General features: G+C 36.5%; 3 protein-coding genes across 4 annotated transcripts; 1 reads left to right on the top strand and 2 right to left on the bottom strand.

The window, feature by feature from the left end:
* On the top strand, positions 4,000-8,733 carry LOC105177718. Of its 2 annotated transcripts, none has more exons than XM_011100957.2 (12): positions 4,000-4,643; positions 4,778-4,844; positions 5,363-5,435; positions 5,665-5,748; positions 5,915-6,031; positions 6,275-6,697; positions 6,801-7,204; positions 7,288-7,387; positions 7,477-7,536; positions 7,613-7,699; positions 7,829-7,957; positions 8,175-8,733. In XM_011100957.2, exons 2-12 carry the CDS (start codon positions 4,780-4,782, stop codon positions 8,475-8,477), a joined length of 1,845 nt encoding a protein of 614 aa, XP_011099259.1. In that variant the 5' UTR covers positions 4,000-4,643; positions 4,778-4,779; the 3' UTR covers positions 8,478-8,733. The 2 variants fall into 2 exon arrangements, with proteins under 2 accessions (XP_011099259.1, XP_011099258.1); XM_011100956.2 differs by having other exon boundaries at positions 4,000-4,676.
* Positions 8,875-10,022, bottom strand: LOC105177717 (STS14 protein). Its single transcript, XM_011100955.2, has one exon. It carries the CDS (start codon positions 9,704-9,706, stop codon positions 9,179-9,181), a length of 528 nt encoding a protein of 175 aa, XP_011099257.1. The 5' UTR covers positions 9,707-10,022; the 3' UTR covers positions 8,875-9,178.
* Positions 14,217-15,145, bottom strand: LOC105177716. The gene has a single exon (XM_011100954.2). It carries the CDS (start codon positions 15,048-15,050, stop codon positions 14,562-14,564), a length of 489 nt encoding a protein of 162 aa, XP_011099256.1. The 5' UTR covers positions 15,051-15,145; the 3' UTR covers positions 14,217-14,561.

The following is a 17,630-nucleotide window of genomic DNA, read 5'->3' as shown; positions in this document are numbered from 1 at the left end:
GTGAGTACAATAATAGTGGAAAATAATGCCAGCTTGATAAACTGCTTATGGATGCAAAAAATGCGACAGAACTTAAAAACTTGTGCAGCGATCAAGAATCCCTGTCTACTGATGGTGCCATTGCAGCAGTGTATGGCCAAAATCAGTTGTTACCGTTGGTCGTGGCTAAAGATTAGCAGGAAGATGGTAGCTGGTGGCCTCACTAGAAAACTACATCTGTAAAATTACTGACTATATCGTGTACAAATTTTCTGTAAACTTCTGTGTTTCCCCCCTTCACTTGACTCTCATATACAACATTATCTGCAAAAATGCATCGTCATCTTGACTAATTTATAAGCTTTTCCTTGTTGTCATTGGATGAGTTTATCGTGGCAGGGTGGTGCAGTTGGGGTTGGGGTGGGGACAGTGGTAGAAGGCAGAGATGCCTTTTTGCACCTGCATATCATTGGCCTTCACTCTCTTGTCCAAATGCCTTTGGAAAATTCCCTTTTTCTGTCTACATTTGTGGGGCATTCCTCCACGCCTCTCCCAAACTACCAATGCCCCATTCTCTCTACTTTCTACTACACATTCACCACACACACTTCCCATCACCATCACTTAAAATCTCCACTCAAATTTGATTTGTATCTTGTATTTCATTTAAGTTCATAGATTCACATAACTTATATGCTCCCAGAGAGAAATTTTAATTTATGTGTGAGCCTCGAGGCGCAATGCTCTGTCCTCAACACAGACATCATCTGCAGTCACTGGCGGACAAGAAAAAGAAAAGATTCTGATCCATTTCCCGAATTTTAAGCTTTTAAATACGAAAGAAACACTTCGGACGTGACTGTTGTGACTTTCTGCTGCTTCTTAGAAAAATCGTGTAGTCTTCTCAACATCTAACGCCGAAGAGCAGCTGTATGTATGCATGAATGGCCCATATCACCCTTCTACTGTAACTTACTCATTTGTAATTATTTGCATAAAAATTCCAGTAAAGCATGCGCCTCTCTCTGCAAACCTGACATCCACCTATTACATATGTATCTGGATTGCTGTAAAAACATAAGCTAGACATATCACAATTGCTGTCTCTTTTTCGAAAATAAAGCTATGAATTTATAAGCTTGATTCTGATTAAAACCAGAACCTCTTCTCTTTTTTTGGGAAAAAGGGTCTTATTTGTCATCAATCAACAAACATTGATGTCTGTATTTGATTTTCTTGAAACTGATATGTACAGCAGCAACTGTGTCCTGATGTCATTGGTTTTGTAGCTGAAAATCTATCAACCTAATCAGAGTAGCAAGGAATCCTGGTCGATGTTTATGAGTAAACAATGCAAGGATGCCGTTTTTTCTTGTACTAATACAACTAAAGAATAGGACGCAGCTCGATTATTGATGACATCGCAAAGTATGTCTGTCAGTTTGATTAGAAAAATGGGGCGCTTCACTCACCTTACTCCCAACACACATTATTTATAATGCAAAACTTTTCACTATATAGTACTTTTGAGTTTGACATTGGGAAGAAAACATTTTTATTGGAATACCAATTTTGTATAAATTTACATAAAAAGATAAAACAGAAGTTTCTTGGAAATATGGTAAATAAAAAAAAATTAAACAAAAAGGATACTATATGACAGGTCGGGTTGTGATTGTTGGTTTTTATCCGTATGGTGGAATGAATCCAAAATCGTAGTTTAATTCCATCTTCTTCTTGATAATGTTGAATCTCTTGGCAGAGACAGAATTTGAATCCATATTCAGCTGATCAATATATGGCACTTGCTCTTACTATTTTATATATACTAGTAATTTGTGGCACACTCTGTCTGTGCATTTTTTATAAATGATATTTACAATACAAAATTTATAGAATTTTATTATTTAATTAAGTATATATAATATAAAAAATTAATATTAAATTTATAGAAAAAGGACAAAAAATGAATGGTTTTTTTTTTTTTTAAAAAAGAAAGGAATAACTATTGAAAGAGAATGGGAAAGTGAAAAGTTAAATGGGTGGGTAAAAAAATTAATAAATAAATTGTGTAATATTTACTTCATGCGCTATACGAAATTGTTCCAATAGTTGAAAAAATTAAAAAGGAGAATAAATTAATTGATAATTAGCAATGAATTTCGTAAGAGATAAGAATTTTAAATTATTGTAATTTCAAAAGGAACTTTAGAATTAAAATATTTCTTCACAATGATTAGAAAAGAATTTTAATGTTGCAAAACTTCATAGTTGATCTTGTCAAAAAAATTAAAAAAGGTCCACCAGACCCAAAAGATTATTAATAAATATTTCGTTATTAAAGTATCAACAAAATCAACAATAAGAAAATTCGATGAAAATCAATAATGAGCTAATTATTAATAAATATTTTTATTACTAAATTTATTGTTAACATAAATTAACAACGTTAACGAATTCTATTATTATGTGAGGAATTTGTATTGTTAATGATATTATTTCTTGTAGTGACACTTTACTCACTTCAATAAATATCACACAAACACATACACAGAGACACGTATGTAAGACTCATTAATTCTTACAAAGTCACATAATATTCAAAAAATATATATAGCTTAAAATATAGACTAAAGTAATTTAATTAATTTGGTCTTATTACTTTTCAAAAGAGATCACTGAACCTTGAGATTGAAAGAGAAGGAGAAACTGCAGGAGTCATAAGCAATCAAGAATCAACATGAAGCACAACTATTTTAGACCGCATAACAAATTTGTACCAATTATTCGAGTAACAAAACCACACACTTATGACTTTTAATTAATAAGGTAGTTTTGATTAATCGGGCACGTTTGCAGCTGTAAAAAGACAGCTTTTTTAATGAGTCGGTCTACATGACGACAAAAAGAGAGGCCTGATCCTAAGGACCTAACCACAATAATCAATCCTTTTCTTTTGTATCGGTTCTTGAAAAGGTCAAGCCCCTCTCCCATTTTTTATTACCTGATTCTATGACAAACGTAAGTCTCTTGGATGCTCTACGACAATCTGGGTATCTCCTATTTCTCTTTATATTGTTCTTTTTCTTACAAATTTTCAATCAGAGATTTAGACAAGAGAAACCCCACAAAAATTTCATTCCTTTCAAGCATCCAATGTTTCCTTTTTAGCCTCAACTTTCAGCCCTTTTTAGGTGACAATGCTATTTTCTTCCACCCTCTAATTGTCCTCTTCATTCTCCTTGTAGAGACATTCCCATTTCGATTTATGCCCATGATTTGTTATTCTTGGATGAACATATTTGGAGAAGCTTATTATGCACAAGGCGCTTGCAAAGAGACAAAACAAACTGCAATAATATTTTTTTCCTTTGAATATCACAAGATTCTTGATTATGATCAAGACCACATTTGAAATTTCGATCCCTTCAATAAAATGTTTTGAGGTTTCTATGAAAAAGCAGCACTCCAAGATTGAAGGGCAATTGAGTCAAAACAAAAACTGTTCTTGTAATAAACTTGATGATATGCCATTATATAATCTCTCAAGCCTCGACTTTCCCGTACTTTTTACCATTACCTTTTTCACTTTCACTTTTGTGTTGACCTCAAAATTCCTAACTTCTTTCAGTAGACTTCTAACCTTTTTTTTTCCTCTTGGATGAATTTCAGTAGCCTAAGTCTAATTGTATATTCATCATATATTCCCAATAGTTTATGGCATAGAATCTTTTGTTATCCACCCTGGCTCTCTATCTTTGATCCACCAACTGTGTCAGAATTACTGAGATTTTTCTCAACACTTGCTCTAAATAAAGAAAAGCATACTGAATATTTTGGAGCTAAATATTTGGAAACTATTATCTTTTTGTGGGAAAACAATGAGATATCATAACTATTTTTTCTATATTTAGTTGATTGCTTTCTAATTACAGATAACCACACTAGAATCCAATTATGAAAAAACATGGTCTATGACTATGAGGTCTTTAATACTACAGGGGTTTAGCCAAGAATTGTAGGCTTTCTAGCAGTATATATTTGGCAGCAAGGGACAAAGGGGTAGAGGGACGGCCACCAACTCCCACTTACAACCCAACAATTGAAAGGAATGTGGGGAATGGAGCTCACTCTTCATTTCTTGTCACTAAAATCTTTTCTCCTCTGGTTGTGATTATTAATAGTAACAATAGAAACTGATTTTTCATAGTATTCTCACAGCCACCATTTTTCCCTCCTTGCTGCTGTTTTGCCACCTTTTGTAGGGCATCTACTTTTGTTCACTTTGACATTATTAGTCGGAGACTTTCTTCCTTCAATTCAACAAAAGGAAAAGCCTACACAATCTGTGTTTGATAGCTTTTTACTTCTTTTAACACCAAAAGTCCCACATTGCCTAAAAGCCATAGTTACAGAAGCAGATTTTGAGGGCGTGAGGATGGGAGCTTTTCTTTAAGAAAGGAGAGACCTTGGAGTCAAAAGGGCGCCTTTGCTTAGCCATTTTTCACTTGTGCACCTGACCATCTGTTGTGTTCAGACTTGAGATTAGCATTAAAAGGGTGACAAAAATGCTAGAAGACAATTGGGGGTTTTGACTGGAGCAGACGTTTTCCGGGGCCCTTTCTGGGCATTCTTGCTTTTTATGTTGTAAAAATCATATCTTGGTGCGTATTTTTTCAGAACTGACCTTGTTAGTGGTAATGATTCTTCTTGCTGTCTTTTCTTGGTTGTTTTAGCATTCTGCGGTTTAATGGTGCTTGTTGAAATGTAATAATGTTGTTGTTCGTCTGATTTGCAGAGATGGGTTTAGAAGGGTTTAGCAGCAGTAAATGGCCGGGGCTGGGTAGACACAAGCGTTCAAAGAGGTAGCTTTAGTGCTGTAACATTTTCTTTTGCTTGCAGTTTTAGTATTTTTTAGCTAAATGAGTGCGTGGGAACAGAGAGATTTCTGTATGGGTTAGAGGGCTAGGAGGAAAAGGACTTTGGAACCATGCTTTACTGTCCTCTGCAAGTCGAGAGTGAATAAGACTAGCGTGTTTATGACTTCCATCTATGTGAACCACATTTCTCTTCCGAGAGTTTATTTTGGCTTGCATTTACAAACCTTTGAAGAATCTGTGGACGGAAGGAGTTGGTGGAAGAGCCAGAGTATGTGATCTGTGTGAAATCTTGAGCCTGGGATCCAAGTTTTTATGAGTTTCTATTATCTGCTTATTCCTCAAGTTCAGATTGCTGATTATTTGTTATAAAATCATTTATAAGATAAATCTGCTAGTGGAAGATAAATGTTGTTTAGTTTTTTCGTAAAAGTGAAATAGAGATTTTGCTGGCAAGTATATTATGTTCAATTTCATGCTCTCCTTAAAGAATTGTTCCTTTGCAGCTTTCCAGATACCAGAAGATCTGAGGAAAATAACTTGATTCAATCTACTGAAGCAGCTCATCAACAGAAGTTGGTAAGATACCTTATTGTGGCCTTCTGCTCTTGTGATTTAAGTTAACAGGATTTCTAGATCTTAGACTCTTAAAAGAGCCGAAATCATCAACTTTCTGTGTGAAACCATGTCGAATACGCTTTCAGAATCCCTTTTCAATTACTGGAATCTGAAAGGACGTATTTCACATGGAAAGGAATCAACTAGTGTGATAAAGTTTGATGATGAATGTTGATTTCTCTCCTGCCAGGCTATGGGTCACTTAAATGTTTGTACCAACAGCAAGAAAAAGCAATCATCAAATGCTGAAATCCAACATTCTTTGAGGCAAGAGGTATTGCAGAATGTTGTATTACAAGCTTCTGCAAATAGCCTAATTTCAGACATTAGTTATACAAACTGTAATACAAGATATGGGCTAATATGTCTTGTTTCTCTCAAGTAGATCAGTTTTATCACGAGTATCGGTTACAAATAACTTATTTTCATCACCTGTGCAGATATTGCTGCTTGAAAAGAGACTACAGGACCAAGTTTCTGTTCGCTGTGCTCTAGAGAAGGCACTTGGTTATGGGGCTTCCTCCCATGATATCACAAATGAAGCCACAATTCCTAAGGTGGCAGTCTCGTTTACAAGATTATCTTATCTGTACATTTCTATGTTAAGTTTTTTTTAACTGTTTTTGTTTGGTTGAGTGTTCATATGGTACGGTTCACTTTTTGTTAACTATGCTGTGCATGTATTTTCACTGCTATTGCTCTGCATGTGCCTCCTTGAGGTTAGGTGTGTATCTTATAATCTGGAGTATTAACATAGTCTTTTTATCGTTTCACTAACAATTTCTCTTAACTATTTCCAGCCCGCAACAGAACTCATTAAAGAAATTGCGGTATTGGAGCTAGAAGTTGGGCATTTGGAACAGTATCTACTTTCACTCTACAGGAAGGCATTTGATCAACAAATCTGTTCTTTATCTCCTTCGAAGAAGGATGAAATACTTAAATGTCCCTTAGCAACACCAAGGAGAAGGCGGCTCGATTTTTCAAGATCAGATATTACATCAGCAAGGGAATCGGCACCTGAAGCTGAAACTCAGACACTGTCAAATTCAAGGAAGGAAGCTAATGGTCCATCTGAAGAGAAGCTTGTAGACTCTGGTGTTCAGAGGTCTCAGTCTTCGCTTTCTCAACGTTCTGCTTTGGCTAACAGGACCTCTCCTCCAGAGGAGGCCTTGGGCAAGGCTGTGCGTGCATGTCATTCTCAACCGTTGTCCATGATGGAGGTACCTCAAACTTTATCACTTAATAGCACAGACTGCATTAAGTCGGTTTTAGATTTTTAATCTTAAATTTTAGTGGCTTACCAAAGCTTTGGTGCTCTTACAGTACGCACAGAACTCTTCTTCAAATGTGATCAGTCTGGCAGAGCATCTTGGGACCTGTATTTCGGATCATATTCCCGAAACACCAAACAAGCTTTCCGAAGATATGGTGAAGTGCATGAGCAATATCTACTGCAAGCTTGCTGATCCGCCATTGGCACATGTTGGCCTCTCGTCTCCGACGTCATCTTTGTCATCTATAAGCGCATTTTCTCCAAAAGATCAATGTGACCTGTGGAGTCCAGGATTCAGACACGATTCTTCTTTTGATGTTCGGTTGGATAATCCTTTTCATGTTGAAGGACTGAAAGATTTCAGTGGGCCTTACAGCACAATGATTGAAGTATCTAGCATATACAGAGATAGTCAGAAGTTGGGTGATATTGAATGCTTGTTACAAACTTTCAGGTGAGCATTCAAATGATGCACATATGCTTGATTAGTCCTAACAACCTAAGCTGGTTAGTAGTCACTGACTTCACATTTTACAGGTCCCTTATTTCTCGATTGGAAGAGATAGACCCGAGAAAGATGACACATGAAGAGAAGTTAGCCTTCTGGATCAATGTGCACAATGCTTTAGTCATGCATGTAAGGATCTATATCAAGCAACTTTACAACACTTTGATGTTACTAACCATTTCCATCATGAGTTGACATTATGATTTTTGTGTAAACAGGCATTTTTGGCATATGGTATCCCACAGAACAATATGAAGCGAATGTTTCTACTACTTAAGGTGAATGAAAGAATCAGCTTCTCCATATAATTGAAGATAGGTCCAAAAATCTAGTCTAACCCTTCTGTTTACCCAGGCTGCCTACAATGTTGGAGGTCAAATAATAAGTGCAGATGTCATACAGACTTCAATCTTGGGATGCCGAATGTCTCGTCCAGCACAGGTACGTCATGGCATGTTACATAAATAGATCCTATTGTATCTATGCTATCAGTTACATGTATCTGTCAAAGAATTTCTTTTTAACTTTTATTTGACAAAGCTGTGCTGATTATATTACCTCCATGTTTAGTGGCTTAGATTGCTACTTTCTTCAAAAACAAAATTTAAAGCTGGTGATGATCGACAAGCATATGGGATTGGACGTCCGGAGCCCCTTCTGCACTTTGCACTTTCAGCTGGGAGCCATTCTGATCCCGCGGTATTAATCCACCCCTTTTTCTATGCAAGCCTCGTTCTTTATATTCTACATTAAATTTTTTTGAGCATGGACATAGCTGCTGCATCGTTGCAGAAAATATTTTAAGATGTTTTTTTTTAACTCAAAGATATGTTAGCAAGCCAAAGAACAGAGTCCAGTGAGACTACATTTTCTAACTTTTGTGATCTGAACAAGTTTGTGTTTCTTCTGTCCTCAGGTCCGCATTTACACGCCTAAAAGGGTTTTTCAAGAGCTAGAAGCAGCAAAAGAGGATTACATTCGAGCAACCTTTGGTGTTCGTAAGGATCATAAAATCCTTCTACCAAAGACAGTCGATTCCTTCGCCAAGGATTCAGGTCTATGTCATGCTGGCATAATGGAGATGATCCAACAATCTCTGCCCGACTCTCACAAGAAAAGCATCAAGAAATGCCAGCAGGTGAAGAATCGCAAAAACATCGAATGGGTTCCCCACAATTTTTCTTTCAGATATCTTATACTGAAAGAGCTGGTGAAGTAAATACGGCCTTGGTTCACAGCAAGCAACTAACCTCATTTTCCTTACTTCTTTCTCAAACAATTTTTCTTTATTACATTCGATTCGTCGATGAAGAGGTTGAGACTTACCCTCTAGTTGTAAAGCAATAGAATTGGAGCTTCAAGACATAGCTTACTGTGGTTTGGGGGTGTGATTTTGTAATCTATCAAGAAACAAACGACTTTGCATCTCAGGGCTCTCTGTATATATATCTGGTCTACATTTTTAATCTGTCAAACTAATCTCAGTCAGTCAGCAGGGCATGCAGTCCATCCATACACTCTGTTTTGCTTGGGGTATCTTTCAGATTTTTATATCCCCATCAATATGCTGCAAATCATCATCACCTTATTAAAGAACAAATTTCAAGAAAATGCAATTGAAGTCTGAACCCCTTTTGTTTATTGCACTCCTTTCACTTCTGACTTAGTTTTTAAGTCCAACAACACTAGTTTGTAATTACGCAGACACACGATGCTACTTGTGCGGCAATCGCCTCGAAGACCAAATTCGAAGCTTGAAATTGAAGCAAATTTCAAGATTCCAAAAATTGAAGAAAAAGAAAAAAAAGATAAAAAAAAACCAACAGTCCTCATACTCCAAATTAAGTAGTAGCAAGAAATATGGATCGAAGATGAAAATATTACTTAGTTGAGCAAAATCATATCTAGTACCATTACATTCTAGTAAGGTTTCTCTCCGACAATATTTCCAGGGGGATTATAGAAGCAAATTGTGAGACTAGATTGATCCTTGGCGCATCCAGCCTGGGCGCATCCCAACTCCACCGACTGCTTCCACACCACCTGAGTGTACACCCCGCACCTGTGATCCGGCGCACACGAGTTGTCCTGGTAGTTATAGAACTTCTTCTCCGCGACCCACGTCTCGACCGCCGTGCGGGGCGTGACCCTGAAACCCCCGGCCCACAGCTGATTCCCGCCGTATTTGCCGTTGGCCAAGTTCGCAAAACTGCAGTTGTGTTTGTCTCTCTGGAGCCTCACCAATAGGCTGGCGGATTTGGCCAGCGGCTGGCTCCACTGGAGAGGGCCCACCCCCACCTCGGCTCTTGCTTGGTTGTGCGCTTCCAGGTACTCTTTGGAGTCGTTGCCGGCTGGGCCTGGCGGCGGCGGTGGTGGTGCAGGTTGAGCTGAACATTGGCATGTGAGTAGCAGTAGAGAAGCAGTAAATGCGAACAAGATGTTTACCATTTTGTGTCGTGTTTTTGGTTGGAAAAAAATGTATGTCTAAAATGTGAAAAGGGTGGGAATGATATATAGACGTCTTGTGATGTGTAATTGTGTTGTGGGTGTTTTATCGTTAGGCAAAGTAAGCACATATTAAGACCATATATATGTTTATTATAACTTAATTATGTAATTAGGACAGATTTGTCAGAATAATTTGGAACAATTAACTTTGAGTAAATAATAATAATAATAATTGAAGAGGGAGAGGCAGAGGGAGAGGAGGTAGTGCAGTGCAGGTGGGCGTGGTGGTGAGTTTGTGAGAGAAGAGCGATGAAGAATGTGTGTGAGTTGGGAGAGGGAGGGACATGAGACATGTGATGTGAGATAGGGTTATTGTTGCACACGTGATCCCTTCCCTTCACTTGTTTAGATATTAGTGCCACATCACAATAATTCACATCACTAGTTTCCGACTTACTATCAATATTAAAATGAAAATCCGACTCCCTACCCTTCGTCCCAATCAATAATCATGCATGCATCTTGGTCCATCAGAAACACGACTATGCGCCCTATTTCCAGTTATTGCACAACACCCAAACTCTTAAGGACAGCACAAATGGACAATGTTTATGTATGTAATTCAGGTTTGCAGGTACATGTCCATCAACACCATCTGTCTCTGTCTCTGTCCATTGTAAAATACAACTCAAGTTATTCACAGCCCAACTTTGATATCTTTCCTCCAGTAAATCGCGCCACATGTATAAGATTTTCTTTTTCTTTTTTTTTTTAAAAAATAATACTAATGATACCTAAGGAATCAATCTCAAACTCCAATGAAATTGTCTAGCTCCATTGATCAAAGGGCTCAAGAACAATCAAGATAAATTATTATGCCAAACTGCACAAACACCAAGCAGCAAACGACCACCTCCGACTCATTTGTTGACAGATTTCAGCTAGTCTAGGCCCACTTTCAGAAACTTGTTGAGAAAAATCAAACTACTCCAAGCCCATATTTGTTTTCAGTTGGTGGCCCAATTAATTTAGCTAACACGTCACCAATATTTTTCACCTCAAATTACAGATTAAACTAGAGACGCATTAGCAGGGAAGAAAACAGCAACCGAAATTCTGGGATAAAGCTAGGCTAGCCTAAAGCACCCATAGTATCATTATCACTATACAAACCAAAACTATGAAAGCCCAACAACATACATGCATGTGACTAAACAAGGAAGAATGGGAAAGGTTGCTATAACACATGGAATGCTAGCTTGCATATGACATGCTTAGTTGATATGGGAAATGTAGAGTTTTGGCATTCAGAATTTACCAACAAGTTTGATCTTCCGCGGCATAGTTAATCATTCTGCTGATCTAAACACTTGATCATGGATCATGTTACAAATTGTCAAGCAACATCTTCCAAATTGCACAACTCCACCTTTTATTTTCCTCCTACTACCATGCATTTTACATCAATTACAATATAGAGCTAGCTTTTACGATTTGTCCATTCCAACGTCTCTTCTTTCTAATGAAATGTTTTTTAAAAAACAAATCTCTAAAATTAATCCGAGTACGCTCGGTTAAACCACATCACAAACTGCATTATTTCTATTATTATCATTATTACTCTTTAAAATAAATAATCATAAATACAAATATCACTTATCGACAAGGTTGCATGCGGTCACCAGCTAACAATGTACAATAAAATTGAACATTTTATGAACTTCATTATATATTATAATTAAATATAAGTAAGTTTGACAAAAGTTTCAGATAAATTAAGAGTACACTATAATGAGTTCCCCTAAAAATTACCATAATTACAAATATTTCTTTGTTATTTGAAAAATTACAAATACTTCCTAAAATTAATAGTTGTCTTATTTGTTAGATGATCGTTAATTTTAAGGGGTAATTATAATTTCTCAAAAAAATGAGGAGTTGTTTTTAACTAAGACAAATTTAAAAAAACCCTTCGTAATATACCCATAATTGAATACCACTCCTGTAAAAAATAATTAAAACAACGAATTAAGACACATGGAGCTGAAGAAGAATATGAGGCACCCAGTGTAGGCTTAAAATAGAAAGAAATTAAGGGAGAATTGAGGAAGAAAATAAAATCACATGCATCCTTCCTAGCCAGCTAGCTTGTACGTTGAAACAGAAAGATTGATAAATGGACAGGCACAGCCAATCCGCACTATGATGGGATGTAGGTAGCTAGGGCTAGCGGCTGCAACAGCGCGCATGCAGATAGGTTCAATCTTAGGATTCTATCTTTTTCTTAAATTGTTTGTCTGAAAACGCAGAACGAGTGGCGGACAATGAAAGCATAGTAGTCAAGAGATATATATATCTCCGTATGTATGGTGCGCTGCGTGCCCACTAAAACATGAAGAAGAAGACTGTTACCTCCGCACAGGGGCCGGGTTATTCAGGATTTTATCATCCATCTACATAATTATTATGGTGTTGGCTTTGTCCCCTGCACTACACATCACATCATGTACGTATTTCATGACATGTTGGTATACTTGAAGATTTTTTTGGCCCTATTATATATACCAATCATTATATTATCGATCATCATCGTGTTATGAGATAATTAATATATTATATATATATATCTAATTTGTATAATAAAAAATTCAATTAATTGATGAATGGTATTTTACATATATCTTACTTAATTGTTAAGTTTAAAAGTATTATCTGTCTCTAGCTATCTTTTTAATCTAATTACTAAATCATTGTCAAAGGTAGCTTTAATAATATCTTAAGCAATAAGAAATGATGGAAAAAGCACTGATTTAAAAAGTAATTTTATATAATTAAAGTACAGTTCTTGCATATATATGTAAACAATATTGGAAGAAACACGGTAGATAAGACTTTGTGAGTTGTGTAAACAAGTGGGATTGAACTATTCAGATTTCATTTCAGGGAATTCAAAATCAGCACTATAAATTCCGAACCTAGTTTTAATTTGAGGAATTAGATGTGCTATTAATATAATATATATTAGAGTAGCGGCCGGAACATGCATGGACCAAGAACAACTTTTGCTCTCCTCAACCTATAATTAAGCAAATAAAATAAATAATAATTTATGGTTTGACTATTGAAGACCCACTATATGCGTGTGTTGTGTGTATGGCACTTAGAATGGAAGAGGTCCATTCTTGGCCGAATACAACTTTTATATAAATATCTATTTGATGATTCGTGCTTGAATTCAGATATGTTATACATGAAAATTTGGATGATCTATAAATTTGGGTTTTTCATTAGGTGAATGTTTTTATATCCTAAATTAATGTTTAATTCTTGAGATAATTATATTTACACAGCTTATCTATTGGAGAGTTTAAAAAGAAACAAGAATGGGTAAAGGCTCTTGGAAATTTCAAAGTAATAACAATGGTAAAAGTCAATTATTATGAAAATAGAGCAATAAAAATATAGCAGGCGCATTGGATTCTGGCAGTTGGCACCCGGCATGTCTATGATGTGCAGTCGAATTTCACATACAGGCCAGCCTAATTTGAGGGGGAGGGGGGACCTCACAAGGACTGGGCGGCCCTTTAATATCCTAATGCCAACTGAACTATGGGTTAGCGTAGCTAGCAATCACCGGCCGTCCTCCACAATTGCAATTCACCCTATCATCAACTCATGGATTATAAATTAGCATGAAGGGTTTGACTGTTTGGAGTGATGATGAGTAGGTAATTACACAAAAATGTTGTTGTTGTCTTGGCATCAACACCTACGTATCAATGTATGTATGATCAATCATTTAATCTAATTGGGTGGATGGATGGAATTGGAAAGGAATCATCATTGTGTTTTGGGGGTTGTAGCAACCAGCCCCATCACTCATAACCATGCCTATGCCACTGTGCCTCCTCTCATTACAGCTGTTAAACAATATATAGTCTGTGTTTCTGACGGGACCATTTTATATATACACACATCATCTCTCTCTCCCAAACACACACACACTATCCTCCAAGCCGGGAAACCCAATTATGTTGCCTGCTTCTTTAACAACTTTTCCCTTGTTTTATTTGCTTCCTCCCGCCTTCCAATCCATTACCATATTTGAACATTTTAATATATTATTTTATTCTTAATAAAATAACAAATTCAACATCAATTACATTATTATTCGTAAATAACAATAAAATATTCATAGGTTGGACTTATAATAATCAAGGATTCATTTATAATAGATAATTACTTAGCTTTTTGTATTTGGAAGATAGGAGGGCGATGGGAAAAAAGGGAAAGTGGATGATATTGTTGAGGAAGAGTGACATTTTGGTGACGTTGATTCCGTTTTAATCTTTGATGATCAGCGGAAAACCCTTTTGTTGTTTTATGGTTTACATTGTCCTGGCATTCATAAATGTCTTTTTTATCTTGAGAGTAGCGTACGCACCAAACAAAGTATGATAACCATCAAGCAACCGCATATGCATCTGCATCTTATCTTCTTTCTTGGAAATTACACTCAATATCATGTTTTAATTATTAATTATCACGAAAGCCAGTTATCTCATGATCAAGCCATGATATATATAGGCATGATTAATGGGTAAGCCAGCCACCCAAGTGTATACTTATTTACTTGCTTACAATCAACACTCATCTCCCACTGCCACAAAATTGTAATCCCAATATCAAAAAGAAGAATAAATGCCCATTTTAACCACCCACTAATTTTTCTTTTCTCATTTTTCCAAGTCATGATCATCATCAGAGAGTAGCTCCGCTAATTTAATTACCTCAACTCGTTTTACACTATATTTACAAAAATCAAATTTCCGTTTCCGAGAATGCCCCTAATTAACTACTCGGGTATTGCACTCAACCTCGCCGTGATCTTCCCTCTTCCGCCGCTCTTTCTCCTCCCCCCCGATCCAGTCTCTCCTACGTTGCCGCCGGCCTTTCTGGATTGCTTCACACCATTTTCTCCTGGAAACACCAGTATATTCCGGCGACACCCGCATTTGTCACCACAATTTCCGCCGCTCTTAGTCAAAGCGGAGCTGGCTTTAACAGCCAATGCGGCCATCTCTTCAGCCTGAAGCCGGTGCTTCAACCGGCTCAACGGCAGCGCGAAGTAGAGCTGACCAGGCTGAAGCTCCTCGTCATCACTGACCGCGGACACGACGTCATCGAAATCCATCTCATCGGAGTTGCATATGAAACAAGCGGGATTCTTCTGTAGAACGTAAGAAACCTTGACAGGATAAGGAAACTCCTGTAATCTTCCATCATCTAGTATCAACTTAGCCGTAGCAACAGAGGTCGAATCGCAGGAGCTGCATATTCCCATCTTCTCTTCAAATCCCTTGAGCCGTTGTTGTGTTGGACGAACGTGAGAGAGAGAGAGGAGATGTGGGGTTGAAGAGAATATGTGCGGTGCGGGGGCGTATATATATATATATGTATATGCGTGGGAGTGTAGGGGGAGGGGGGGTGATATGGGGAATTGAACCAGGAGGACACGTCAGCAAGGGGGAAATGAATAAAGAATGGAGGAAGGAGAAAGGTGTTTTATGGATTTGGATCAGTGGGCACAGCTGCCAGCCTGTAAACCTCTGGGTGACAGCAAGAGTACTATTCTGACCCACTTTTTGGCATGAAATTACGAGACAGGGACCGGCCCCGCCTCTCCCCCTTTCGTTGTCTTTTTCTTTTTCATTCGTGGTTTTTACTGCCTCTGGGCCACTACGTAGTGTAAACACATATATCACCCAAACTAGACTTATTAGTGTGAATGAAGATTTAAACATAAGTGCTATGGGCTATATGCGCTTTTAGCCTTTTAGTATTACATACATGGTGGGGCATTTTATACGCGGCATGCCTTTTTTCTATACAAAGCTATAAGTTATTGAGTGGTGAGATTCACAAGTAGCTCCTGAAACAGATTTTGGGAATAGTTGGGCATCACGTCTATAAGCGTGTGTTTATGGAAAATTTTGGGGACACGCTTTTTGTTGTTACGAGTTTATGGTAGTAGTAGTATTGGAGAGAGACACTATATACATATATATATAGCTAAGAATATTGTTGTAGAGTTTGGTACACGACAATTTTGGTTCTCCACTATGACATGCGTGTTTCAAGTAATTTCAACTATTACCAAAATATATATGTTGTGATTCGGGGAAAAAGTTTAGTAGAATAAAAAGGAAAACATACATACATATATATATATTAAATTAAATGAGAAAATAATGAGTATGTAATTATGAAGATAGACATCGAAACCGTTATGTTTTAATTTTGTTCTAATAAATTATGTACAGTAGGGTTTGTTTGAGAATGTGGAATGCATGTCTCATTATTTGAGAAAAATAAAAAAAGCAAAAGAAAACAAGGAATTGTTAAAAGAGGAGGGTGGTGATTGTATGCATCATAGAAAGTTGAAGATGGTGCATGATATCTGTTGTGGAATTCACGTGACCCTGGTGTATGGCTTCCAAAACCCACCTTTCTCTTCAATTCACCCACCTATGTATGGACCATCGCCTGCCTTGTTAACCGCATCAATCACCATCTATTCTTTCCTTTATTTTTATTTAATTTATAGTCTCTAAAATAATAATTCATCCATCAATCATACATTAATTATATATATTGAAAATGTAATATATATAAAAAGATATGCAATTACCACCATGTTGAAGACATTAGACAAAATATATATTTGTAATTGGACTTGGTTACTCCCTGAAATTGAAATTGAACGTTTAATTAAAGGTGAGAATGTGCAGTGATTTAATTGACGGTTGGATTGTCAAATAAGATAAGGTGGGGGGGAGGGAAATGGACCACAGCCCCGACTACCCATTGCCCAATGCTAGCTACAAACACACACACATATATATATATGGTGATGATGATCAATGCAGACTATAATAATAATAATAATTTATATTAGAATTTATAAATGATGATGTGGAGGAATAGGATAGATTTATGGGCGAGGTTGTGAGAAAAGCAGATGGAGGGATAAGGAAACGTGGCAAGTGATGGAGGGGGCAAAGGGGGTTTTGTAGCTGAGTCTGAGCGAGCTGCAGAACATGCACAAAGACACGTATAAAAAGAAACTCATAGCAGCCTTCCCAACCTCGTCTACCCCATTACCCTTCTTTTCTTTCTTTTTTCACATTCACTTCCCAATTACCATATATACAAATTTTTATGTACGTCTACGTCGTCATTATTAATTTATGATATAATTGGTGTGATAAAATTTTATCAGATTAAATAAACAAATCAAAGTCTCATTATGTGAATATATTCTTATTTTTCAAACTAGTATCGCTCTACTAATTTCGTAATATATAATATGTTTTACTTGTTAAAAATAATTATGATGTATGTAATTATTAATTTGTTCATATTTTTCATCAATTTGAGACATGGATCATAAACAACATGATTGATCTCAACTTAAACAATTTTCACTCGTAGAAAAGAAATTTGGCAAAATGTTTTTTAACTTGTTGAGCAAAATTTGTTTTGATACCACAATTATGACTGGTGATGCTTTTAGGTTCATAAAACTCAAAATCACGTCTTTTTAGTTCCAAAAAATATGATTTGACCCAAAATTCAGCACCTTTTTAATCCCAAAACCACAACGCATGTGACTTTTTAGTACTAAAAATATGCGATTATAAGTTTTATGAGACTAAAAACAACACCTACCATAGTTGTACCAAAATAAGTTCTAATCTTATTTTATGAGATTAAAAAAGCATTTTGTCAGAAAAAAGAGGTTAAATAATGAATCTGTTTCTTAGTTACAAGTGTATATATATATAATTAAACATAAAGCAGGTTGGAATATATATATGTATTTGCTAAAATTAATTACTTTGTAATATATATGTATATAATA

The sequence above is a fragment of the Sesamum indicum genome, linkage group LG15, assembly GCF_000512975.1.
Source record: "Sesamum indicum cultivar Zhongzhi No. 13 linkage group LG15, S_indicum_v1.0, whole genome shotgun sequence".
Taxonomy (NCBI): Eukaryota; Viridiplantae; Streptophyta; class Magnoliopsida; order Lamiales; family Pedaliaceae; genus Sesamum; species Sesamum indicum.
The sequence above is the reverse complement of the archived record's forward strand: the minus strand, read 5'-3'. Positions and strand labels throughout refer to the sequence as shown.